The 26,693-nt window shown below is 41.4% G+C and overlaps 1 protein-coding gene across 2 annotated transcripts in view; it reads right to left on the bottom strand.

Annotated features, from left to right (window-relative positions):
* The window catches only part of BTRC (beta-transducin repeat containing E3 ubiquitin protein ligase), a 164,282-nt gene extending 143,858 nt beyond the window's left edge, over positions 1-20,424 (bottom strand). For both annotated transcript variants that reach the window (XM_054728656.1, XM_054728660.1), the window contains exon 1: positions 20,281-20,424. In XM_054728656.1, coding sequence (XP_054584631.1) covers positions 20,281-20,328 — 48 coding nt within the window. In that variant the 5' untranslated portion in view covers positions 20,329-20,424. The remainder of the gene's footprint in view (positions 1-20,280) is intronic.
* Positions 20,425-26,693: the final 6,269 nt, after the last annotated feature.

The following is a 26,693-nucleotide window of genomic DNA, read 5'->3' as shown; positions in this document are numbered from 1 at the left end:
AGAATCATCACCAAAACATGCTAAAAACTAGTGGAATAAACAATGTTGGGAAACAAGATATTTAGAGTTCCCAAGTTTCGCTCCACTGCACACTTATTAATTATAAATATACCTTTACAATAGAGAAATCTAGTGAACACAACCTTAATAAAACAATCAAACAGTATCACCAATAAAGGAACAAATTGACAAGATATATCTTCTGATGTAATGCTCTAAGAAACCATGACATATATTCCTGCCAAATTTTTTTAACCTGAATTTAATCATGGAGAAACAATCATACAAATCCAAATGAGAGATGTTCTGTAAAACTAGCCTGGACTCTTCAAAAATGTCAATTTCATAAATAAAAAGACTAGGATACTGGTGTAAATTAAAGGAGGCTAAAGAGATCTAAATAGATATATAACATGTAATTGGATTGAGCATTTTTTAAAAAGCTGTAAAGGATATTACTGTGACAATTGGGGAAATTTAAATATGGACTACATATTAAATAAAAATATTATCACTGTTAAATTTCCTGAGTGGGATCTTGCATTGTGGTTATAAAAGACAATGCTTTTGTTCTTAGGAAATCCATGCTGAAGCAGAGGTGAAATATCATGATGCTTGCAACTCTCAAATGATTTAGAAAGAAAAGTATAACTATAGAGAAAAAATCAAATGTGGAAAAATGTTAACAATTGGCCAATCCAGGTGAGCAGTATATGACTAACCATTATGCTTTTCTCACAATTTTTCAGTAGATCTGAAAAAAGATGGATATTATCCATATCCCTCTTCAAAAGTAACTTAACCTCTCTGTGCTTCAGTTTCCACATTTGGAAATCAGAGGTAATGATACACCTAAGGTGAGAGGACCAAATGAGTTCATATATATAGACTGCCTAGACTCCTACCTGGGACATACTGAGTTATGTGTTTGCTGCTCTTACTATTGTTGTTTTATTATTACTACTTCTTCCACCACGCAAGGTCAGAGAGATTAAAAAAAAAAAAAAAAGCTTTGATGTTCACAGTCCTATATAATATCCAAAATATTTTCACTATTTATAATTTCACTTAGTCCTCACAAACTCTTTAAAGTAGGAAGAGGATGAGAAAAATTAGACTCAGAGCAGTTAAGTAACTTAACCAATGCTTTGTGACTTTTAGAAAGTAGTGTAAGTAGAAAGAGAACCAGGTCTTGTTTTCACAATGGCACAATGTAAAATTTACATTCTAATCTAAATAATTACAAGGTATTTCAAAGAAAACAGGTAGAACTCCTGTATTGTCATTTATAGACAAAAGAAGTTATCACTAGTCTATTCAGCAAAACAGATGTCACTTTACAGAGCTTTGGTATTTTTCTTAAATACCCTTGAAAACAAGGATCAGAAAATATGAACTCTTATAAAAAGGGATTTATTGTATTTTTATAGCTTATTACATACCTTGTAACAATCATTTTGCTAAATGTGAATGTCAGTTTTATTTTCGGTCCCTTTTTCCTGGCTATTTACAAGCTTTGTAAGAACCGTTCCTTAATTAAGTCTAAACATAGTTTTATATAAATGGATTCCTGGAAATAAAACGTTCAGACTTAAGAAATGATTGTTACAGAGACTGTAACAGGCCGTAAAAAAGAAATGCCACTTTAAACAAAGATTTCTCATTTTAATTAAAAAGATAATCATCAGAACATTCTTACACTTAACAGAACCATTTAAAGAAGCTTCTTTGGGGGGAAAAATATATAGTATCTTATACAGGCTTCCATGTACAACTTATATTTAAATCAAAGTCTCAGTTGATCATATAGTATGAATTCTTATATAGTATACCTATACTTTAATGATATATTACAAGAAACAAGTCCAAATGAAATAAACATCATTTCTAATTCTTTTTAACATGAATGCTTTCAAAAGGTTATATTTTTCCACAAGATATTGGTAAAACACATTTAAGAATACTTAAGAAATACTTTTTAATGCTGTTGGGATGTGTTGGCTAAAAGGACTGTATCCATATAATAAAAAATGACAAACCTAAATAGTTTCTCAACTCTGATAAAACCTCATAAAAAAAATCTTTTTTATTTTCAAAACGCCATACCTGGATATGACTGGAGGGTGTGAAAAATCTTTAGAAGCATGATTTGATAAGGCAGGATTCTTTTTGATTAATTCATTTGACTAAATTTTAAACTGTCCATTTTTAATTCATATAATATAAAATTTGTAAAGTTCAACAGAATCCAAAGGAAAATGATGTAGACCTTATAAGCTGTCATTACAATTAATTGCAATTTGAAAAACAGATGCACCAATGTTCTTCTACTTAAGTCACCTTTTCTAAATTACACTGAACACTAAATCTGAGTCATCACTTGACAGTCTATTTCTATAGCAATATATTACTAGACATTGTCTCAATTCCCAGCAAAACAAGTTATAATTGGGAGGCTATTTCCTAACTGAAAATTTGATAACAAAAAAAGTACTGGCATGCCTAACAACATCAAAACAAAGATTCAATAACTATAAACCTCTACAGCCATTAAAAGTAAGAAAATTACATTCCAGCTTCATAAAATGGAAGTAACATACCAATGATCATGATTATGTGTTCAAAGTGTAAAAAAAAAACAAGCACAACTCTTCCATATTAACTCAAGCTACTAACCAACAAAAATAAACACTAAACATTTATTTAGCAATCATTTGGTTTGCTTCATATAATACAGACTGCTGCTTGGGATAATTTATGAAGGAGGGAGAAGTAGAAGGGGGCCAAACAAATATATTACTCAAAGAATGCCCTCCTTTCCTTATCTAAATCCTTTCCCTGAATAAGCAAGTTATTCAAAATCATACCACTGACGTATGCTACCAGGAATAGGCAATCAGTAAATAGCTGATTATGATCATGATGATCATGAGTGTTTCTCACTTAATTTGTTTATTTTTAAAAATTATAGGATAACCAGATATTTTTCTTTTCCATTGGCCTATCTTCTCAGTTTATTAAAAGCCACAAGTGTTCTACATAAGAGCAAAGGCCACCAGAAAAAAAAAAATACTCTTAAGTCACTCTTCAATCTCAATGTCACAGGGTTTACTTGAAACTTTGTAGATCGGTTTCAGAGTACCTCACACTTCACTGAAAACCCATGAACATTCATTAGTACGAACTCTTTTTTAATATATTCACAAAGTCTTCCATAGAATGTTAAATTTTAGACATATCATTCTGATGATCACTCTTCTGATGATTACTTTTTGTTTGATTTCAACAGATAAGATCATCAAGAACTGAGGCATGCACTAGGGAAATGCAGATTAAAACTGTAATAAAATAATACTTTATACCTATTAGGATGGCTAAAATAAAAAAATACTGACAATCCCAAATGCTAGCAAGGATGCAAAGCAGCTAAAACTCTCATACACTGCTTGTGGGAATGCAAAATGGTACAGCCACTCTGGAAAAGTTTGGCAATTTCTTATAAAGTTAAACATAAACTTACCATATGACCCAGCAATTCCCCTCCTGGGTATTTACCCTAGAGAAATGAAAATTTTATGTTCATACAAAACCTATACACAAGTATTTACAGCAGCGCTATTTATAATCACCAAAAACTGGAAACAACCCAAATGGATAAACAATATGTGATACAATCCATACAACTAAGGAATAAAAAGGAGTAGACTATTGATACATTCAACAATTTGGATGAAAACTATCTAAAAGGTATTATGCTGGCCCAGCCAGTGTTGCTCAGGGGTTGAGCATTGACCTATGAACCAGGAGGTCACGGTTCGATTCCTGGTCAGGGCACATGCACAGGTTGCAGGCTTGGTCCCCAATGGAGGGAGTGCAGGAGGCAGCTGATAACTCTCTCATCACTGATGTTTCTCTCTCCCTCACCCTTTCTCTCTGAAATAAAAATATTTTTTAAAAAGGTATTATGGCCGAGGCTGGTTTGGCTCAGTGGATAGAGTGTCGGCCTGCGGACTCAAGGGTCCCAGGTTCGATTCCAGTCAAGGGCATGTACCTTGGTTGCGGGCACATCCCAGTGGGGGGTGTGCAGGAGGCAGCTGATCGATGTTTCTCTCTCATCGATGTTTCTAACTCTATCCCTCTCTCTTCCTCTCTATAAAAAATCAATAAAATATATTAAAAAAAAGGTATTATGCTGAGTCAAATCAGTCAGTAGCAAAAGATTACATATTGTATGATTCCATTTATATGACATTCTCAAAAATAAAAAACTAAAGGGAGGGTGAATCTATCACAGTTCTTAGAAATTAGGGATAGGGGGATAGTACAAGGGAGTTTAGGGAAGTGGGGGCGGGGGGAGCGGGGAGGGAGTGATGAAATTGTTCTATATCCTGACTGAGGCAGTGGCTACATGAATCTATATACTAGGTGTACTGGTTAAAAATGCGGATTTTTTTCAATAGATGGAGTTATATATATGTTGCTATACATGCGATTTGATATGTATGCTATTTTGTTGTATTGCTCCTTCAGATTACCACTTGTTCCGATCGATGGCACCAGCACTTTCTGAGCAGCACTTCAAAACGTACAAAGAAGTGGACAATTGGGTCTCTGAATGGTCTGCCTCAAAACAAGAAAAGTTCTATTGAGACGGTATCCACAAATTACCTGAAAGATGGGGGAACTGTGTACCTAGCGATGGACATTACTTTGGATAAAGCATTTTTGATGTTTCTCTTGAAATTAGTGTTTTCTTTGGATTACAAAATCTGAATTATTAACCAGTTAATAGTTAATCTGTATTATTAACAGGTTAAGAGTTAATCCTCATTTTTAACCGGTTAATAGCTAATCCGCATTATTAACCGGTTAACAGTTAATCCGAATTATTAACCGGTTCATAATTAATCCACATTATAATAATGCAGATTTTGTAATCCAAAGAAAACACTATAATTTCAAGAGAAACATCAAAAGTGCTTTATCCAAAGTAATGTCCATCACTAGCTACACATTTCCCCCATCCTTCAGGTAATTTGTGGATACCATCCCAATAGAACTGTTCTTGTTTTGAGGCAGACCATTCAGAGACCCAATTTTCCACTTCTTCGTATGTTTTGAAGTGCTGCTCAGAAAGTGTGTGTGCCATCTATCAGAACAAGTGGTAATCTGAAGGAGTAATACAAAATAAGCACATATATAAAACTGCATATATATCAACATATATGTAATTCCATATATTGAAAAAATCCACATTATTAACCGGTACACCTAGTTTACAGGGGTGGGCAAAGTAGGTGTGGTTTTTTTAAATCCTTACCCAAGTATGTTTCACTGATTTTTTTTTTAGAGAGAGAGGAAGGAGGGAGAGAGAAAATTCAATCAGCTGCCCCCCTTACTGACCAAGGGTCAAACCCAAAATCTAAGTATGTGCCCCATTGAGGAATCAAACTCCACCCTCCCCCACACCGAAGCCTTTTTTGGTGTATGGAGTGACACTCAACCAACAAACCACCCAGCTGGGCAAAAGCAGGTTTACAGATGCATTGTGCTATTCTTTTGAGTTAATAAAGCTATTGTAATCACCATAACCTACATGTCTTTTTCCATACAAACAACCTACTTTTGGCCACCCCTGTACATATGTTAATATTCTAGACCTATATACTAAAAAAAAGTTAATTTTACTGGATGTTAATTTAAAAAAAAGAACTAAGACCAAAACCTTGCATATGGCAGGCATGAATCAATATATGATTAAATGGTAAAATGAAATAGAGGTGGAATGCCTATTCAATAAACCTTAGGAGTCTGGATGAATTATTTTTTTAGAGTTCTGTTATACAAAACTCACCACTACATGTTTATGGCCTAGAAAGCACCTTCAGCCCTAGCTGGTTTGGCTCAGTGGACAGAGCATTGGCCTGCGGACTAAAGGGTCCCGGGTTCGATTCCGGTCAAGGGCACATGCCTGGGTTGCAGGCTCGATCCCCAGTGTGGGCTGTGCAAGAGGCAGCCAATCAATGTTTCTCTCTCATCATTGATGTTTCTATCTCTCTCCCCCTTTCCCTTCCTCTCTGAAATCAATAAAAAAAAGAAAGCACCTTCACATATACCTCTTTTAATTATATCAAATTACATCTTCCTCTATTTTGAAGATGCTCTGGCTGATCCAAGGAAGAAAGATAAAAGACTTGAGGTCAGAGAGCCAAGGCTATGTGTCTGTCCTTTGAGGTCAGCATGAGGCCCTTGCTTAAAAGAACAATTCCAGTCATGTAATTGTAGAAGAGACTAATCTTTCATCATAACTTTCCCTACCATTCAGTTATGCCTGTTGCTTTAAGCAACACTTCCATGATTCCTCGAACTTCTTCCTTTATTTCTTGACATTATTTCTACATAGAGATCTAGAAAACAACTGCTGAGGTAGACTGTTGTCATTTACTTTTACATATGTGATAGGGTCATAGAATCCTATATAATAAAAGGCTAATGTGCAAATTGACCGAACAGCAGAACGACCAGTCGCTATGATGTGCACTGACCACCAGGGGGCAGACAGTCAATGCAGGAGCTGCCCCCTGGTGGTCAGCGCCGCTCAGCCAGAGCCTTCCTGCCTCCACAGCAGTCGGACATCCCCCAAGGAGTCCCGGACTGTGAGAGGGCATAGGCCGGGTTGAGGGACATCCCCTCCTCAGTGCATGAATGTCGTGCACCGGGCCTCTAGTATTAACAATAAAATGTTAGACCTATCCACAACATTTTCATAGGACCAGGAAGGACTACCAGTTGTAATGTGATATAATTATAGAATACCTAGAGTGGTCATATTTGGGGATGTTGCCATTTTTCTTCTACTAAATATACCTCTTATAAATGGCATATCTTGCTTATTTTTCTGCCCCCCTCCATAGTTCACCAATTTCTCTAGCTGCAAACACTTGGCCCCCAGAAGTAAATTCTTTTTAGAAACCAAATTATTACAAATCAGCTGGAATTTGAAGAGATCCCAAGCCTCTGGCATAAGGTTTGTCACTCTGCCTTCACTCTTTTTCAGCATTATCCTATCTAATAAAAGGGTAATATGCAAATTGACCATCACTCCAACACACAAGATGGCTGCCCCCGTGTGGTCACAAGATGGCCACCACAAGATGGCCAGCAGGGGAGGGCAGTTGGGAGGGACCAGGCCTGCAAGGGAGGGCAGTGGGGGCAATCAAGCCTGCAGGGGAGGGCAGTTAGGGGTGACCAGGCCGGCAGAGGAGGGAAGTTGGGCGTGACCAGGCCTGCAGGGAAGGGCTGTTTGGGAGGACCAGGGCCTGCAGGGAAGGGCAGTTGGAGGGGACCTGGACCTGCAGGGGAGAGCAGTTGCGGGGGACCAGGCCTGCAGGGGAGGGCAGTTGGGGGCAATCAGGCTGTCAGGGGAGTGGTTAGGGGGTGATCAGGCTGGCAGGCAGAAGCGGTTAGGGGCAATCAGGAAGGCAAGCAGGCAAGCAGTTGGGAGCCAGCAGTCCTGGATTGTGAGAGGGATGTCCGACTGCCCGTTTAGGCCCGATCCTACCTGGATCGGGCCTAAACGGGCAGTCGGACATCCCTTGAGGGGTCCCAGATTGGAGAGGGTGCAGGCTGGGCTGAGGGACACACCCCTCCCCGTGCACGAATTTCGTGCACCGGGCCTCTAGTTGAGATATAATTGATATTGTGCAAGTTTAAGGTGTACAACATGTTGATTTAATAAGTATATATTGCAAGATTATTAGCACCTGACTTCACTTCTGATTCCAGTTAACTCAACTCCTTTTTACTCTGTTCCCCATGTACAAGGTTCTAGCCACAATGTTTCCCCGACTCACTCTATGTTGGTACACTGGCCAGGACACAGTGGACTAGACATTTTGTCAAAGTGTGATCAGAGAAGTATCTGCATCAGAAACACTGAGATGTTCGTTAAGCATGCAGATTCTTGAAGCCTACCAAATTTAGTGGAGGAAGAGTTGCAAATCTGCAGTATGTATTAACATGCTCTCCAATAATTCTTATGCATAGTAAAGTATAGGACTACTGTAGTGGGCACTAATAAGTATAGGTTAGATGAATGAATGAATTGAATGAATGAATTCTTTCGTTCCTTGCTGGGTATTCCAGTTCCAGTTATGAGCACAAATTTGAAACATGGGCTTTGCCACCTGTTTTTAGAACTCAGTGGTGCTGTCTGCCTATCTGGATCTCCCTGGAATATCTGCACACAGACTCCTAATCACTATCTCCCTCTAAAAGTATATCCTGCCCTTGCTAAACTTCCATGACTGCACAAATCTGGTTGGGTTGCCAGTAGACACTGTGTTCCATCTGTCTGGCTAATTTTCCTCTCAGCTCCTAGACACATCCAAGCACTTGGCCTACCTCAGTGACTATGTAAAGGCTCTGTAGGTTTGTGCCCCCTGATCTTGATAAAACAGTGTCCCTAGTACAATAGACAGTGATTATGAAATTACTCAAAAACCAAATGTAATGTTTAGATTAATTCTGAGCTTTCTATCACATAGGAATTTGAGTAGAGCTGGTCCCGAGAATTTCCGTTTAGCATATGCTCTAGGTGAGTAAATTTTTTAACCTCTTATTATGGATACGTTTATATATAAGTATGGAATGGTATAAAATGAATCACCATCACTCGGTTTTTTCTTTTTCCTTTTATTTAAAATTTAGTCTTCTTATTAAAGTTAAGAACTATCCCAACACCTTTACTTACCAAATACTCATTTTCCCATATGTACTACTATTGCAACCTTCCCTTTCACTAAATGGTCACAATGCCTGACAACAGCCATATTCTAGTCTTCTCTTTTCTCTTTTTCTTCATTTCTCCTCTCCTACTTCAAGCAAATCTTATTCATTCTATCTCTATTTATATGAGACTAGAGGCCGAGTGCATAAAATTTGTGCACTCGGGCGGGGGGGGGGGGGGGCGGGGTGTCCCTCAGCCTGGTCTGTGCCCTCTTAAAGTCCGGAAGCCCTTCGGGGATGTCTAACTGATGGCTTAGGTCTGCTCCCACCCCCTGTGGGAGTGCACTGACCACGAGGGGGCAGCTCCTGCATTGAGTGTCTGCCCCCTGGTGGTCAGTGCAAGCCATAGCGACCAGTCGTTCCGCTGTTCAGCTGATTTCCATATTAGCCTTTTATTATATAGAATATTTAAAGTACTCAGATTCACAGAAATAAAGTAGAATGAATGTTGGTCTAGGGAGAGAGAGGAAACTGGAGAGTTGTTTCATAAGTACAGAGTATCAGTTTTGAAAGAAGAAAAACCTGTATTCAGTTTAGTTAAGGCTAAACAAAACAGGTGTCTAAAAGAGATGGAGTAGTAGAATCAGCAGTGATCTACTGAGGATGTCAGAGCCCTCCCCTAGAAGAATAAAGAGGATGTCCATACAGGAATATGGCAGCTTTGTAGCCCTGCACAGGATGCTGGAATCCAAATAGAGTGAGGAAAGCAACCCAGTGCAGGGTATCAGAGCCTGAAGTGAGAAGGATGTTCAAATAGGGTAGTAGCATGATATGGGATTTTGGAGGCTAAGTAAGGTGACAAAGGCACCCACATGGTGGGTGTCAGAAACAGCAGCAACAGGAGAGATTGGTCATATACAGGGGGACTGATTAAGAAAATATGTTGAGGATAATGAGAGCCAACTTACAGTCAGAAAAAAAGGAGTTACAATGCCCTAGCTAATTGGCTCAGTTGGTTGGAGCATCTTCCCATACACCAAAGGGCTGCAGGTTAAATTCCTGATCAGGGAACATATTTAGGTTGAGAGTTTGATCCACAGTCCGGGTGTGAACGCAACTGATCGAAATTTCTCTCTCTCTTTTTCTCTCTCTCCTCCTTCCACTCTCTCTAAAAAACCAAAAATACAAATCAATAAAAACATATCCTGGAGTGAGGATTTAAAAAAGAAAAAGAGAGAGAGAACCAAGATAGCGGCATAGGTGAACACCCACAATCACATCAAAATTACAACTAAAATACTAAACAACCATCATTCAGAATCTCCTGAAAGCTGGCTGAATGAATGTCCTACAACTAGAGAAGTAAAGAAGAAAGTACATTAAGACTGGTAGGAGAGGCAGAGGCATGGAAGAGGCAGGTTGTTTTTTTTTAATCAGGAGGGATACCTCAGCTGCAGAGGCCCCCTGTGAGGAGCAAAGGGTCCCAGCCCCACACCAGACCCCCAGCTCAGGGTTCCAGAGCTGGGAAAAGAAGTCTCCGTAATTTGGGGCTGTAAAAACCAGCAGGGATTGTGGCTGAGTGACACAGAGGCTGCTGGAGACTCAGGCAGTCACTCTTAAAGGGCTGGCACATGAACTTACTTGGACCTGATCCCTCTGGCCAGGCTCCAGCGCCAGGGCGGCAGCTTAAAAAGAACCAAGGAAATTCGGGGAGAAACTGAATTGTCTGGCATCAGGGCAAGAACTTGGGGGTGGCTTTCTCCCAGAGAGGGGTGTTTGCAGTGGTCACTGTTCCTATGCTGAGACCTCCCCCTTTGCAGAGCTAACTGGCAGCCATATCTGAATCTCCATCAGCCTGGCTCATACTGTTCACTCTACTCTGGAGATTCCCTGAGACCTGCCCCATCCAATTTGCAGCAGCTTTTCCATATGAATGGCATGTCCTGGCTTAGGCTTCAGACTGCTAAAATCTCTCAACAAGCAGCAGCAGTCGTCAGTGTGCCACAAACCTATCAATAAAAGGCCCAAGACCAGGCACTACCACCAGCCTGCCTTGATTCAAAGCTTGGCCTTGCCTGGCCACTTACAAGGACAATACAAGTAGCATCCATCTGCAGACCTCTCTGTAGCTCCTGCTGGATGGCCCCAGGCAGTGGCTGACTTTGCACCTCCCAGGAGGCCCCAGAGCCAGTGCACCTTGTGGACAGCTTCAGACCATACCAGATTATAACTCTACACATCCATAAGTGACATATTCAAGGGGCTGACTCAGTAAGTACCAAAGCCCCTCTGAGGCAATTCCTGCTCTAGAGGGGTGTCTCCTACACAGCAGCTCTTCCACTGTAGTTGCAGCTGGTCCTCACAGCTAATTGGCCTACAGGTCAATTCTTCCCAGTGACACCAACAGCAATCAAGGCTCAACTACAACAAGACTGTGTTCACAGCCTACACAGGGGTGCACCTAGAGCAGTGATGGGCAACCTTTTGAGCTTGGTGTGTCAAACTTCGCCAAAAAACTGAGCATAACTCGGGTAGTGTGTCACTTTGAGGAAAAAACTAACTCCAAGACTCTAGTCGCAAATGTTTCATCCTCAGGAGCAGCAAATGTTTCATCCTCGGCATGCGGCCGCGTGTCATCAGAAATGGCTACGCGTGTCAGTGCTGACACGTGTGTCATAGGTTTGCCATCACTGACCTAGAGTGTCCAGCTCAGGTAACTGAGGAATCTGAACCACTGGGTCCTACAGGACACCTACTACACAAGGCCACTCTATCAATTTGAGGAGACATAGCAGCTCTTCCTAACACATAGAAACAAACACAGGGAAGCAGCCAAAATGCAGAGCAAAGAAACATGTCACAAATGAAAGAAATGGAAGCAAGCAAACTATTGGATACAGAGTTAAAAACAATCGTTAAAAGGTTGCTCAGAGACTTAATGAGAGTTTCAAGGGACTTAATGAGACTTTAAAAGATATTGAGGAGAATTTCAAAGACATGAAAAAAGACCAGTCAGAAATTAAGCATACACTAATTCAGTGGTTCTCAACCTTTCTAATGCCGTGACTCTTTAATACAGTTCCTCATGTTGTGGTGACCCCCAACTGTAAAATTATTTTCGTTGCTACTTCATAACTGTAATTTTGCTACTGTTATGAATCGTAATGTAAATATCTGTGTTTTCCGATGGTCTTAGTCTCGACCCACAGGTTGAGAACCGCTAGCAGGGTTGCCTAAGACCATCGGAAAACACAGATATTTACATTACCATTCCAAACAGTAGCAAAATTACAGTTATGAAGTAGCAACGAAAATTACAGTTATGAAGTAGCAGCCTAGCTCAGTGGTTAAGCGCTGACCTGGTTGATTCCTGATCAGAGCACATGCTCAGGTTGTGGGTTCAATCTCCAGTGTGGGGTGTGCAGGAGGCAGCCAAACAATGATTCTCTCTCATCATTGATGTTTCTATCTCTTTCTTCCTCTCTTTTCCTCTCTCTTCCTCTCATAAATCAATAAAAATGTATTTTTTTAAAAAGAGAAAGAAGAAAAAGATAAAAAATATGAACAATAAAATGCCAATACATATCTATCAATAATTGAATCTCGAATCTAAAAATCAGAATAAACGAACAACTAATCTAATGAACAAAATTAACTGATGAACAAAATAGAATCAGAGGCATGGAAACATGGAACAGACTGATGAATCTCAGAGGGAAGGGGGTTGGGCAGGAAGAGATTAACCAAAGACCTTATATGCATACTACTGTCCCAGTGCACGGATTTGTGTACATTGAAAGGAAATTAACTAGAAGAAATATTTTAATGTCGCTATTCCCCCTTTCTCTATAATAGAAGTGTCAACCAAAGTTACGACTGACAATGACAGATCAAAACACATGCGTGCGACTGGCACCAGCGAGAGCTTTATATGTATAAACTTTCTTAATTAGACCTGCTTTCTGATTTAGCTAAACTTTTCCAGCCCAGTGAAGCACCCCAACTTCTCTTTCAGGTAATTGTCAGCAACACAGCAGTAAATATGAACACGAAGGAGATTATTACTGTAGATCACACAGGGCAAACAAAGGGTAAATATTTAACTGTATTTTAAGTGTTTGACTACATTCTGCACAGTGAGAAAACCTGAAGTCATTTTTCAAGTTCCACCATGTCTTACTTCTTTTCAGTAGGGTCAAGTTTCTAAACTTTCTAAATCTCCGTTTTCTGGCTAATGAAAAGAAAATAGGATTCCACCGAGTCTCCTATCTACTCCAGGACTTCTGTGAGGGTCAAATGAGATGAGGCATGTGAAAACGCTTCACAAACATTTGGTTAAATTGTAAAATGTTTGCACCTGACCATAAAGCAAGTTGGGTTCCTGGGCTGAAGAAACTCCAAGGAGGCTAGTTGCTAGGGAGAGGAAGCTGGGTGTTGCTACATGACATCATTAACCAGCGCCCACAGCAACCGTTTCCAGGCTGGGCTGGGCTGTGGGCCACACTTTGCGCCATGGGATCTTGGCAGCATTGGCTGTGATTTCGTGGGGTGTTGCTCCGGGGTTGTGGCGCGGCCTGTGTCCCACTTGGGGGAAGCCGAGTGTTGGTTTATTGGCACCAGGTCCATGGTGCCATTTATTTTTAAATGGCCAGTGAGAGTCATGGCAGCTCCTACATTGAGCATCTGCACCCTGGTGGTCAGTGCGTGTCATAGCTACCAGTCGGATGGATGGACACTTAGCCTTTTATATATAGAGATATCATTACCTATGGATACAGACAATAGAGTGGTGAAAGCTTGGGGCAGGGCATGAACCAGGTGGAGTGAGGCAATCGGGGGGGGGAAGAAAAGAGGATATCTGTAATACTCTCAACAATAAAGATTTTTTTAAAATAAAGAAAAAGAAGTTACAATTATAAAAGGAAACTATTGAGTGAACCCTGTGGTATTAGACTAGAATTGGAGATATGAGTGTGAATTCATGGTTTTAAATAAATATTTAGATAATATTAAAAGGGTGACATAAATGTACATGTGTGTATATATGTGTGTGTATGTGTTTACATGCACATATATTTCCGACCCCTGTCCACTGAGAGGTCCAGGGAGCAATGATAGCCCAATAGCAATGAGCACACCTGACATCCAGATCTTGACTTCTAAATATCATTTTCTACTAAAAGAAACCAGGGCTCCATGGAGAACTTACTGATTCCAGAACCAGGGCAAAAAGGTACAAGATGAATATCTTCTTTTACCAGAAAAGAAGAAAATGCTCAAAGAATGATAAGAATACATCAAAACAACAAAGGGAGCAGCTTGAAAGTACTCTCAGTAGCCAAAGAGGGAACAATTTAATCATCAAAATAAATAACTACAGTATTGGATTATTACCCATCAAATAAAAAACAGGAGTTCAGCCGAAACCAGTTTGGCTCAGTGGATAGAGCGTCAGCCTGTGGACTAAAAGGTCCCAGGTTCGATTCCGGTCAAGGGCATGTACCTTGGTTCCGGGCATATCCCCAGTAGGGGTTGTGCAGGAGGCAGCTGATCGATGTTTCTCTCTCATCGATGTTTCTAACTCTCTATCCCTCTCTCTTCCTCTCTGTAAAAAATCAATAAAATATATTAAAAACAAAACAAAACAGGAGTTCAAAAATTCACTCTGCTATAATTTAAAATCTGATGAATAGAAAGTTACATGGTTTCAAAGTACCTTCCCATAAAATACTACAAGGAGAAAAACATTAATTTTAAAGAAACTGAATAAAAATCATGTGCCACCTGATAAGAGGCAATAAGTAAAACACAGCATCACCTCTGTGGTATTTCTATAAAAAAATATATAATCTGAATCTAACCATGAAACATTATCAGATAAATCAAAATTGAGGAACCACTTTACAAAATAACCAGCCTATAATCTTTAAAAGTGCCATAGTCATGAAAGTCAAAGAAAGATTAAGGAACTGTTCTAGATTGAAGGAGACTAAGGAGACAAGACAACTCAATTCAATGCATCGTTCTGGATTGCATCCTTTTGTTTTAAAGAACATTACTGGCCCGTCCTGTGCAGCTCAGTGGTTGAGCATAGACCTATGAACCAGGAGGTCATGGTTCAATTCCTGATCAGAGCACATACCTCTCTCTATTTTTCCCTTCCTCTATGCAATCAATAAAAATACATTTTAAATTAATAAATAAGTTTTTGATTCCTAGAGAGAGTGAAAGGTAGGAAAGAGGAGAAGGGAGAGAGAGACAGAGAGAAACATCCTATAAGAGAGACACATGAACTGGTTGCCTCCCACATGGGAGGAATAGGAACCCTTGACTGGAAATCGAACCTGCAACCCTTTGGTCCTTGGTCTGAGGCAAGGGCTAACTTGGTTTCTTTAAGCTACTAAATTTTGGTTGGTTTGTTACACAGCAAGTTACCTTTTATACTGTTTCCTTATCTATCAATTGTATTAAAAATTCTTTTAGCCTTAGCTGGTTTGGCTCAGTGAATAGAGCATCAGCCTGTGGACTCAAGGGTCCCAGGTTCGATTCCAGTCAAGGGCACATGCCCCGGTTGTGGGCTCAATCCCCAGTAGGGGGCATCCAGGAGGCAGCCAATCAATGATTCTCTCTCATCATTAATTTTTCTAACTCTCTCTCCCTCTCCCTTCCTCTCTGTAATCAATAAAAATATATATATTTTTTTCTTTTATATGACCTACTTGAGAGGCCCATTGCATGAATTCGTGCACTGGTGGGATCCCTCTGTGTGGCCTGCAGGGATCAAACCAAAACCCGCAGTCCAGCTGCCTGTAGCTCCTACCTGCCGCTCGCGCTCATCCCGGCCCCACTGTGCCTGCTGTGGGCTCCCGCCCAATCAGTCCCAATCGGGAGAGGCTCACCAGCCGCAGCAGTGCTCACCAGCCACGAGCCCTGCATTTGGCGCCCTCTCAAGGGGAGTGGCCTGCGGGATCGGGCTGAAACTGGCTCTCCAACATCCCCCAAGGGGTCCTGGATTGCTAAAGGGCACAGGCCAGGGTGAGGGACCCCACTGGTGCACGATGGGGCCGGGGAGGAACCAAGAAAGGGCTCCAGGGCATGTCCGGCTCATCTCACTAGTCCTGATTGGCCAGACCCCAGCAGCAAGCTAACCTACTGGTCGGAGCATCTGCCCCATGGTGGTCAGTGCATGTCATAGCGAGCGGTTGAGCAGCCTTAGCATATCATTAGCATATTACACTTTGATTGTTTGTTTGGCAGTTCGGTCTATTTGCATATTACCCTTTTATTATATAGGATTATATCATCCAAGTTTCAAATGTTTCCCCAATTCTAAGATTCTGGGACTAGCTTATCCTGTCCATTTTCTAAATTCATCCCTCAATGTATCTTTCCATTATATATATCTTTAAGCATACTTTAATAGCTGATAACTCACTTAATTTTTACTCCTTTTCTGGTTTAACTGATTTGAAATAATTTATAGTCAAGTCAGAGTAAGCTTTGAACAAATAAAATTTATCCTAAAATGCCACTGTTTTTAATGGGGATACATAAAAGATAAAAGTTTACAATACAAAAGCGGCAACAGTAGACAAATTGGGGCGCACAAATACTGAATGAAATGACTCTTGATGTTTGTGATTCCATTGTTTCTCATTATCAGCAGTGCCTAGACCAAAATGGTCATCAGTTTAAAAACAGGCATTGATAATTTATTCATTTCTTTAGGTTCTTTTAAATTTTGAAAATGAACTATATGTTAATAAACACTGACTTTATAATCATTCAAAGTGTATATACATTTTGTGTGTGTGTGTGTTTGCGTGTTTGTGTACAATGGCACTGGCCCTGGCCAGGTAGCTCAGTTGGTTAATGTCATCCCCATTCACCAAGGTTGTGGGTTCAGGGCACCTATAAGAAGCAACTGATGAATGCATAATTAAGTAGAATAACAAATCCATATGTGTGCATGTGTGTGTGTGTGTGTGTGTGTATGTGTCTCTCTCATATCAATAAATAAAAATAAAATAAAATGGTGCCTACATTCCCTCAATTATTATTCATTTCTCTTCTAAGGTCCTCTTCCAGTTCCCGTTTATCTTTTCTGCAGAATTATAATTTTGTTGACCAAGGAAGTATATAGGTTCTTTAATGTAAACTACTGCTTTAATATCATTTGTTTCTAGAAGTTAAACTATTCTTCACAAGTATCCAAGGGTAAACTTTAAGTCTAGACCATGTGTGAATTATGATCAATTCTGAATTACCAGTCTCATTAATAAGATTTCATTGTAAAATTCCTAATTGAAGCACTACATTAATGTGGTAATGAGAAAATTTCATAAAATACCCATTTCATTTTGGCATTTTTTAAAAAATGTATTTTATTGATTTTTTACAGAGAGGAAGGGAGAGGGATAGAGAGCTAGAAACATCGATGAGAGAGAACATCGACCAGCTGCCTCCTGCACACCCACCACCGGGGATGTGCCCGCAACCAATGTATATGCCCTTGACCGGAATCGAACCTGGGACCCTTCAGTCCGCAGACCGATGCTCTATCCACTGAGCCAAACCGGTTTCAGCTCATTTTGGCATTTTAAACAAATTACATTTTCTTAAACTATGGAAACCAGGGCATCCATACAAAAATTATCATTCATAATTTACAATTGAGGAAAGGGTAAGGCCAAAACAAAGCCAAATACTATACAAAATTTTCAACTTGATTAAAAGGATAGCCCTTCCATGTGTATGTACTGTGCTCTAGTCACTTGGTGCAAATACAAATAAAATGTCTTCCTATCTCAAAACTGATTCTGAGTAGAAAGGAGGGAGGTCGGGAAGAGATTAACCAAAGAACTTACATGCATATATGTATAGCCCAAGGATTCAGACAACAAAGAGGTGAAGGCCTGGGGTGGGGGAGGCAGGAGCAGAGTGAAGGGGAGCAAAAAGGGGGTAAATGGGGGACATCTGTAATGCTCTCAACAATAAAAATAATTTTTAAAAAATTGACTGAGTAAACAGACATGTTATGGCAGGGTAAGTGGAACCATAGGCAAGTTGTGGCTTACATTCATAATAAGACTGTGACTGAGCTGAAAAAGAATACCAAATCTCTAATTCTGCATTCTCTGCTTCAGTTATTAAGGTCATTCTTGGTGACCCTCTTCCAGTTGGCCTTCTCTCAAACAGGCAGTCAAAAATGAAAGTAACTAAAATTAAAGAAAAAAATTAGCTTCTCCCCATAGTAACTGATTCAACATCTAATAATGTGTGATGCTCTAAAAGCTGCAAACTACTACATGGCCATCTCCAGGTCCACTTTAACTCAATCAGGAGACCATTATTGAAACATAACTCATTGGTACAAAGCAGAGATCAAGTAGTTGAAAATTTTCCCAGGCTGAGGTCTAATGGGGAGTAAAGATGATGATTTCATAATGTCTCTTTATGATCTGTAAATAATACTATTCTATAAATCTGACATAAATGTCAAGATTAGGATTAAGTCAACCTCTAAGTAGGAAAACAAAAATAAGCAGCTGCCAATTCTCTAACTTAAATCTAGAAGTTCACTATAGACATAAAGCAACGTCCTTTTACTTCTAAGTACAAAAAATTTTCAAAATCTTGTCTTAATATTTTAGATTTCAACATTGGGAAGAAATTCAAGAATCCTCTTCTTCAAAATTAAATTTTGTTAATGATACACTCAAACTTTAGTTATGTGTTTTTGAAAGCACTAATACAAAATGAAACCAAATTTTAGTAAATTTGACCAGTCTCTGGAAATGTATTCTTGTAACAGGGCCTTTTAAAACCCAAATTCAATTACGTTAGTGTCCATGTTTATTTATGTTTGTTTTGATATTTCAGGCAAAGACATAAAATAAGAAAAAACAAAAATAAATTTTGGGACATGGCTGGTGTTCTCAATAGTTAGAGCGCCATCAACCCGAGTATGGAAGGGTTGTGAATTTGATTCCTAGTCAAGGGCATGTACCTAGATTGCAGGTTTGATCCCACTCCCTGTGTGGAACTTGCGGGAGGCAATGAATGGATGTTTCTTTCTCTCTCTCTCTTTGTCTCTCCCTCCTCCCTCTCTGCCTTCCTCCCTCCACTTTCTCTAAAAAAATCAATGAAAAACATATCCTCGGGTGAGGATTAACAAAAAATAATTTAAAAATCAATAAATAAAATTTGGAGTGACAGGTTACAATTACTTCTGAAAAAGGAAGACTTGACTGCAAATATCAATGTCCCTAAGGCCACCTGTTAAGATGGAAGGCTATGCATCCCATCATTCTTTATCTGTAACCACAAAGTCTGGTTTTACACCTAGGATATACAAGAAGCATCAGATTAAAAAGCATCAAATATCAGACTATACAAAATTGTCAAACATAAGCGTAGAAGAAAAGCAAGATACAAAGTGAACAAACTAGGCTCCAAAGGACTTAAACACACCCACAAAATTCAATCTAAGCCCATACTGTGCTTCAACCTAAAACTTAGGAGTAACCACCAATCCTGACATCTCCCATTACCTACCCCCTTTTATCTCCTGAATTTCTCCACTGATCTCATCACTTCTTACAGATCTTGTGATTCTCATCTCCACGGCCTTTCCTTTCCCAGAAAGTGACACAGTACCTGGCCCCCACATTTCACTATCTCTAATTTAGCACTAACTTTTGCTTTGTTTTACCCTCTTAGATATTAATTTTGTCCCCAATCTCAGGTAGCCAGTTTTCCTGGCCAGTTCAACCTCATCCTTACCACATCGACCCTCTCCTTTCAAAGTAGAGTGTGAATACCTTTTTCTGACATTTGTTAATTCTGGCTCATAGTCAACACCCTCTTCCTTTCCCAGGGGCTGTCACCATAGCCCCAGTCCTTATTCTCCTAAGTAAGGCCTCTTTCTTTCCGGAGTTTGTCAACATTAGTTTGGCCAACCTGGGGTTTTATCTTGAAGGTAAGGGCTCTCTCAATCCCCTCATTTTACAAAACCACAATTCTCCCACCAGCCCTGGCTTTCCTCCACCCTTAGATCCATCCCCAGACAGCCCTGCCGGTGCCCCTCCCTCTAACATCTTTCCTCCCACTCTCCCGTGCTCCCCTTCCTCACTCTGAATGCGCCTCTTCTCCCGGCCTTACCCGTAACCCTGACACTGGGAAGGCCCTGCCAGCGGCCAAACCGCGACTCTCCTCCGGGCTCCCTCCGCTCTTCAGTAACTGTCCCCACGCCCCTTTCCCTCCAGGGCCCCACGCGCCGCCCAGAGCCCCCTCCCCGAATAATCTCCCGCTGTCACGGGTCCCTCATCCACAAGATGGCGGAGCTGCTGCCCCCACCCCCGGGTCCTCTTCGCACCCCCCTCCCGCCGCCCAGGAGCTCCGGTCCCGTCCCTTCAGCAGCCCCCGCCGCTGGCCTCGGCCCAGAACCCCTGTGCCCCCCTCCTCTGGCGGACGGGCGGCCCAGGCCCGAGCCTCAGCGACGGCGCCAACGCCACAGCCTCCACCGTTCCCCGGCCTGCACCTTCTCCTCACCATAAACTTGAGCGCTTTTTCCTGCAGCACCGCCTCGGCCGGGTCCATAATCTCCGAGGGCCCCTGGGTCTGCACTCCGCCAGGGCCGCCCCCTTGATGCCAGACCGCAGCCAACGCAGCGCCCAGATCCCGCCTCCTCTTCCTTCCCCCCGCCCTCTCTCACCTCTCTGGCACCCGCCAGGGGGCCGGGGAGGCTCGGCTGATTCATGCGCCTGCGTGAGCCCGCGGGCTCGCTGGAGTTGTAGTTCTGGAGCTTCCCGCAGCGAAATGCGCGGCCACACTGCGAACTGCAACTCCCGCGGTGCACTGCGGCGGGGGTCGCGGCGCCGGTAAGCCAAATCCAGACATCTCGCCTTCAATTCGCGATAATCAGCTGATGGGAATCGTAGTTCACAGCCTCTACGGGCTGGAAAGCGGGAGGGGCACGGTGTCTCCTTAGTTACCGAGCGACGCCAGTGGCGGCTTGCCTGGCATTTGATATCAAGATGGCGACCAGTGCCTCACCTGTAGCCCAAATAGTGGAAAAAACTGTGAGAGGACCTAGAGTTTCTAGGACCTCCGTAACTGTGGTTTTAGAGAACTGGATATACCCCCAAATTTCATATCTCTGATGTCTGCGGGATGAATTTCAACCCAGAAACGCTGGGCCTATGAGCGCCTGGCAGCAGTTAACAGACCAATGCAGAATGTCAAGGTCCTCCAAGCTATCTCCCCACACTTCTCCCAAAGATCTTATTTTCCCCCACAGCAAGTCAGGGCCCGGTAGAACTCGGTTCTGAAAATTCTTGAGTGTTTAGTACTCACAAAATTGGCTTGCTGCTGCTAACCCTGAGATGTAAGCCTTGCATTAAAGGTCAAACAAATACTTATCAAAGGCTTTCAATCATGGACTATAATGGCCACCCAGCAAATAAAGTATGTAAGTATTTAGTTTAGCCTTGAAAGGGACAGTACAAGTTTATTTTGAAAATTGGGTATACCCTAGATGGGAAAAAACCCTAGCATTTGGGCTGAAAGTGATAGGCTTGTACAAAATATCTGAATTTTTTAAATAAGTGAATTGGGGAAATGCCTTTTTACTTAGAAGAAAAAAATTCAGTGTAAACTATTTTATTTGCTCATTCAACAACAGTAACCACAAAATCTTGTGCAGCCATCATCCGAAGAAATGGGATTCATTAGTTAGTGAACATGATAGACCCAGTCTTGTGGAGCCTACATTTCTAGTATGGTTATACTTTATCCTAGTCATCATCCCTATGTCCACAGAACTCAGAACTATACCTACTATATAACAGGCTTTCAGTTAATAAAAAGTTTGCTCTTGAAGTAAAACAATAATCCTACACAAGTGCAAAATGGGGAAGACTTAAAACTCATTCATATGAAAACTACCTGGAGGTGTTCATAGGACTAAGTCAGTATGGACGTGGTTGCCTAAAAAGATAAGGAGTCCTAGGCAGCTTGAAGAATGATGTCTGGAGAATAGAGGCTTATGGTCTTACTCTGTTTTGAAATACTCAGACCACACCTGGAGTGCTTTGTTCATTTATGGGCACCGTGTTCTACAAATATCACATATAGGAGCAGAGCCAGGGGCAGGATAAACAAGAGAGAAAATATTGGTGGATGCTTACTTTGAAAACAAAAAAGAACACTTAGAAATAACATGACAACTAATTCAAGTATTTGAAAGTATTGAAAGGTAGGCATATATTCGTAACACCACAAGGCAAACTAGGACCAATGGGTGGGATAATAATTATGATCATGATCATATCAGCTATCACTTTATTAACTCTTTATGCCAGGTACTGTGCTAGACATTTTACATTCATAATATCTAATATTCATAGTAATTATGTAAAACAGGTATTATCTGTAATATACAGCTGAAATGAATAACACAGATAGATGATAACTTGATCAAGTCATGCAGCAAATTACATAGTTAAGATTCTAACTCAATTCTGCTTGATTCCCCTGTGTATTTTCACTGAATCACACTGCAGTGACATAGGACTCAGACTCTGAGTTTTCTAGTAATCAGATCTGTCCTGACAAAGGAATGAACTGCCCCACCCCTGAAAACATAGAGAGACAGGATGACCATCTGTCAGGGGTATTGTTTCACTTTATTTTCCAGAGAGAAGTATGAAAATATTGCCTGATGAAGCTGGCAGTCAGTGACAGTCCTCACTTTGCCCAGCCATGTTGAGGTGAGGATTAGTAAAGCAAACACCAGTTTTTGTTTCGAAGCCCAACCAGATAGACAGTTCCTATACGTATGAATTGAAATTGAGCTGGCAGGGGCTGGGTACAGAAAGGGTAAATCCTCTTTCTTAAAAATTGACCTCTCATGGTCAGGCAAACTGAGAAATCCAAATGTGAGTCCCCTTATATCCAACACTAGAGGCCCCATGCATGAAATTCATGCATGGGGGGGGGGGGGGGGAAGAGGGGAAGAAGGGGTTCCCCTCAGCCCAGCCTGCACCCTCTCCAATCTGGGACCCCTTGGGGGATGTCCAGGATTGGGCCTAAACCGGCAGTCAGACATCCCTCTCACAATCCGGGACCGCTGGCTCCTAACTGCTCACCTGCCTGCCTGCCTGATCGCCTCTAACTGCTCCCCCTGCTGGCCTGGTCGCCCCTAACTGCCCCCCCCCCCCCCGCCTGCCTGGTTACCCCTCACTGCACCCTCTGCCAGCCTGGTCACCCCCACCTGCCCCCCCCCCCCCCCCCCCCCCCGCCCACTGGCGTGGTCGCCCCACACAGCCTGCTGTTCAGTCATTTGGTCGTCCCTCACTAACACCCCTGCCGGCCTGGTCGCCCCACGCAGCCTGCTGTTCGGTTGTCTGTCCGGTTGTTTCGGTCGTGACAGCCCCAGGCTTTTTATATATTAGGATAGTTTAGGAAAGTTCACTGGACTATAAGTTAAGAGGCCTGGTTCTAGCCTATTGTTTCTCCACTTAATTAGTTGACTTTGGGCAATTAACTGAACATCTCTGGTCCTCTCTTTTGTCATCTGGAAAACAAAGGTCTCTGCCAACTCTAAAATGAGTACACCTGTGAGCCTACTTGTGGCGTGTGCTCAACGAGATTACTAAATCATTAGAACCTTTAAAGCTCCACTTTACTGGAAAACTGGATTTCTAGCATGAGAAGTCATAGCTATTACTGGACTTAATTTCTTCCCCTAACTGCCTGGTTTAAGGCCACTCTGACTCAACCTTGTCTATTAGTGTCTGTATTCAGCTAGTAATCTATCAAAATGTCTCTTGTCAACCTCCACTGGCAATGCTAGCCTGTTCCAGACTACTTTCATCTATGTTGCTTAGTTCACTACAGTATTCACCACTGGTCCAGTTCTCTAACTTCAGGCTCTCTCCACCCACCTCATCTGACTTCACTTTCATCACACTCTTTTTTGCTCAATCCTTTTGTGGCTCTCTTACATACTTTATCATTGTTTAAATTCCTTTGTCTGGCTTTCCAGACCTTCAAAATCTTATCCAATACTCTCTCTCTCCAGCCTTACTTCCCACTTTGCTTTGCTCCCTCCAATCAGACCTTTCTCCTACTCCACCTGCTCAGCACACTTCTCTCCCTCCTGGCCTTAGCTTGTGGGAGTCATTTTGTCATTCTAGAAAGCTTCCCTTTCCCTCTCCTCCCTACTCATCTTTCAAATGATTTAAATCTTACTTTTAAAAAATAGTTACTAGTAATATATTTGCCTTTATTTTATGGATTTTAGAGAAAGGAAGGGAGAGAAAGAGAGAGAGAGAGAAATGTCAATGTGAGAGAAACATCGATTGGGCTGGGGGCAAACCAGCAACCTGGGTATGTGCCCTGACCAGGAATCAAAACCACAGCCTTTCAGTTTATGGGATGATGCTCCAACAGAGCCACACTGGCCAGGGCTATATTTGCTTTTTAGCATTATAGCCCACTCTCTTTTCTCTCTCCCCATAGAAAATGTTTATATTTTTGTTTGTCTGGTTCTTGCAAAGTAAATATTGTTTTGTATGCTACATTTTTTGTGTGTGCTACACTTTTATCACAAATATAATATTGTTTTATATATCTCATTATGTTTCATACTTTTTGCACCCAGTACCTATATGGTTTGTAGAAATACTTATGTTGCTATGTGTATATTTAACCTGCTGCTTCTAATTGCTCAATAATAGTCTGATGGTTTGTATCCCCCACATTCTACCTATCTACTCTCTCAGCAAAGCCTTCAGTTCCCAATCACCACCAACAACACTGCAGGGAGCAATCTCCTATATGCCCCTGAGAGACTATCTTTGAGAATATATATCTAAAATCATACTTGCTGTTTTATAGGCTATTAAGGATACTTAATTGAACTATGTAGTGTCAAACTGCAGTACAGAAAAACCACAGCAGTCTGTACTTCCATCACACCTGCCATTATTGCTCAAGTTGAGGGAATCTAATCAGTTCACTATTCATAATGTAAAATTATACATTTTACCTTCTCTAGGCAACACCTAACCCACAAGATTCATGCCTCTCTTTAAATACACGACTCTGCTCTTCTAACCCCCATCTCTGTAGTGTGTGCTTATAACGCATAGCAAGCTGGAGTAAGAAATATTTCACACATGCCTGCACTTTTTTCTCATCCCATGGCATTCCCTCTCCTGTACCTGGTGGGGTTCTCAACTCTGATTGCACATACTTGATAAGAGTCATTTGAGGAGCTTTATAAGAATATTTATGCCCAAGCTCTCTCCCCACCTCAGGTATTTTGATTTAATAGATCTGTAGTAGACACCTTGCAATGGTAATTTTAAAAGATCCCCTCATAATTCTAATCTGCAGCCAAATTTGAGGCCACTGCCTTGGAGTTTAAATGCCCAGTGCCTTCTTGCTGACCTCTGGCTATCCAGAGTCCCCTCCATGCCTAACTTGCCTTCCAAAGAATTACTCTTCACCACCACAACCCCCTTCGTCTCCCCACCACTCCCCACCCCCACCCCCCTACTTCCACCCCCCCCAAAAAAAAACTCTATTTTCCAAGAACAGCCAATCAAAGCTCAGGGTTGAACAGAAGTGAAGAGATTAACTGATTAAAAAGCCATCAACTATTTGAATATCTGACAGGCTTAACTCTAGGGTCAAGAGGTCTAGTGGAGGTGGGAAAGGTTATTTGTATTTCAGTTAGCAGGAGAGATACTATTTTAGTTGGGGACTAAATAAAAAGTTTATCCCCCTTTTCCTTACTTTGTCCTCATAAAAGCTCAAGAGTCAGTTCTCTACTCTGAAAATTTACTGACCTTATTGGGGCTCTGTGTTCTTGTGCCTAAGTAGATGGAGTCATTATTAATAGTGAACTGTGATCCAGATTAGATTCCCTCAACAGATGCTTCCACTGACACAGGCCAAGGCCATCCTTATCTGGATAGAGCAGTCAGTCCCCTTTAGGGCAGCTTCGGGATGGGGTGGGTTGATGGTGGGGCCACCAGAAAGAGTCTTCCAGGCAAAGGTAACTGCATTTTTGATGATGCATTCTGAGGATCAAAACAAGGCTAGTGTGACCTTAGGGGAATAGTGGCACTAGATGAGACTGCAGAGGACAATAGCATAGGGCTCTAATGGCAAGTCGTTATTTAGCACACACTGGTCAAGTGAACCAGCTGACAAGATATCCTTTCTAACTGGGGTCAGTGTCTGTGCCTTACCAGCTAAAAATATATATATTGATTTTCACCCTTCCTTATGGGCTAAATTGAGGAATTTTTACTTTATCCTGAGGGCTATAAGAAACTACTGAAAATTTTTAAGCAGGGCTACAGCATGGTCAGATTTGTATTTTTAGAAAATCACTTATGGCTGCAGGCTGGGAGAAGGATTATGAGCTTTCTGAAATCTTTCTGAGAGATGATGGAGGCCTGATGAAGGAGGTGAGAAAAACAGAAAGTAGTTAGATTCCAAAGATACTGAGGGGATAAAATCTGTAGGATTGGTGATTGATTAGATATGTCCTGGATGGTGTCAAAGGAATGTGTCAAAGATGACTTCTAGACATCTGGCTCAGGAAGAAGGATGAATGAGAAGCGCTATTTTTTGAGACAGGAAACACAGTAGAAGGAAGAGGTGATAGGAGGATCATCAGTTCTTTCTTGGACATTTTGCTCCAAGGTGCCTTTGAGACTTCCACATGGGTTCAGATGTTGAGGAAACAGTTGGATATTTGGAGCTGAAGCTGGAGAGAAAGGCCTGGGCTGCAGATAGGGATCTTCAGCATATAGGTGGTCATTGAAGCTCCCAGGAAAGGATTTACCAAGCAGTGTAAAGAGCAACAGGTCTAAGATAGAATCCCGAATAAACATAAGATTTACAGGGTGAGCAGAAGAAGAGGAGCCAGCAAAGGATCCCAAGAA

This window comes from Eptesicus fuscus, chromosome 17, assembly GCF_027574615.1.
Source record: "Eptesicus fuscus isolate TK198812 chromosome 17, DD_ASM_mEF_20220401, whole genome shotgun sequence".
NCBI classification, from domain to species: domain Eukaryota; kingdom Metazoa; phylum Chordata; class Mammalia; order Chiroptera; family Vespertilionidae; genus Eptesicus; species Eptesicus fuscus.
This window is presented reverse-complemented; position numbering and strand designations above follow the sequence as displayed.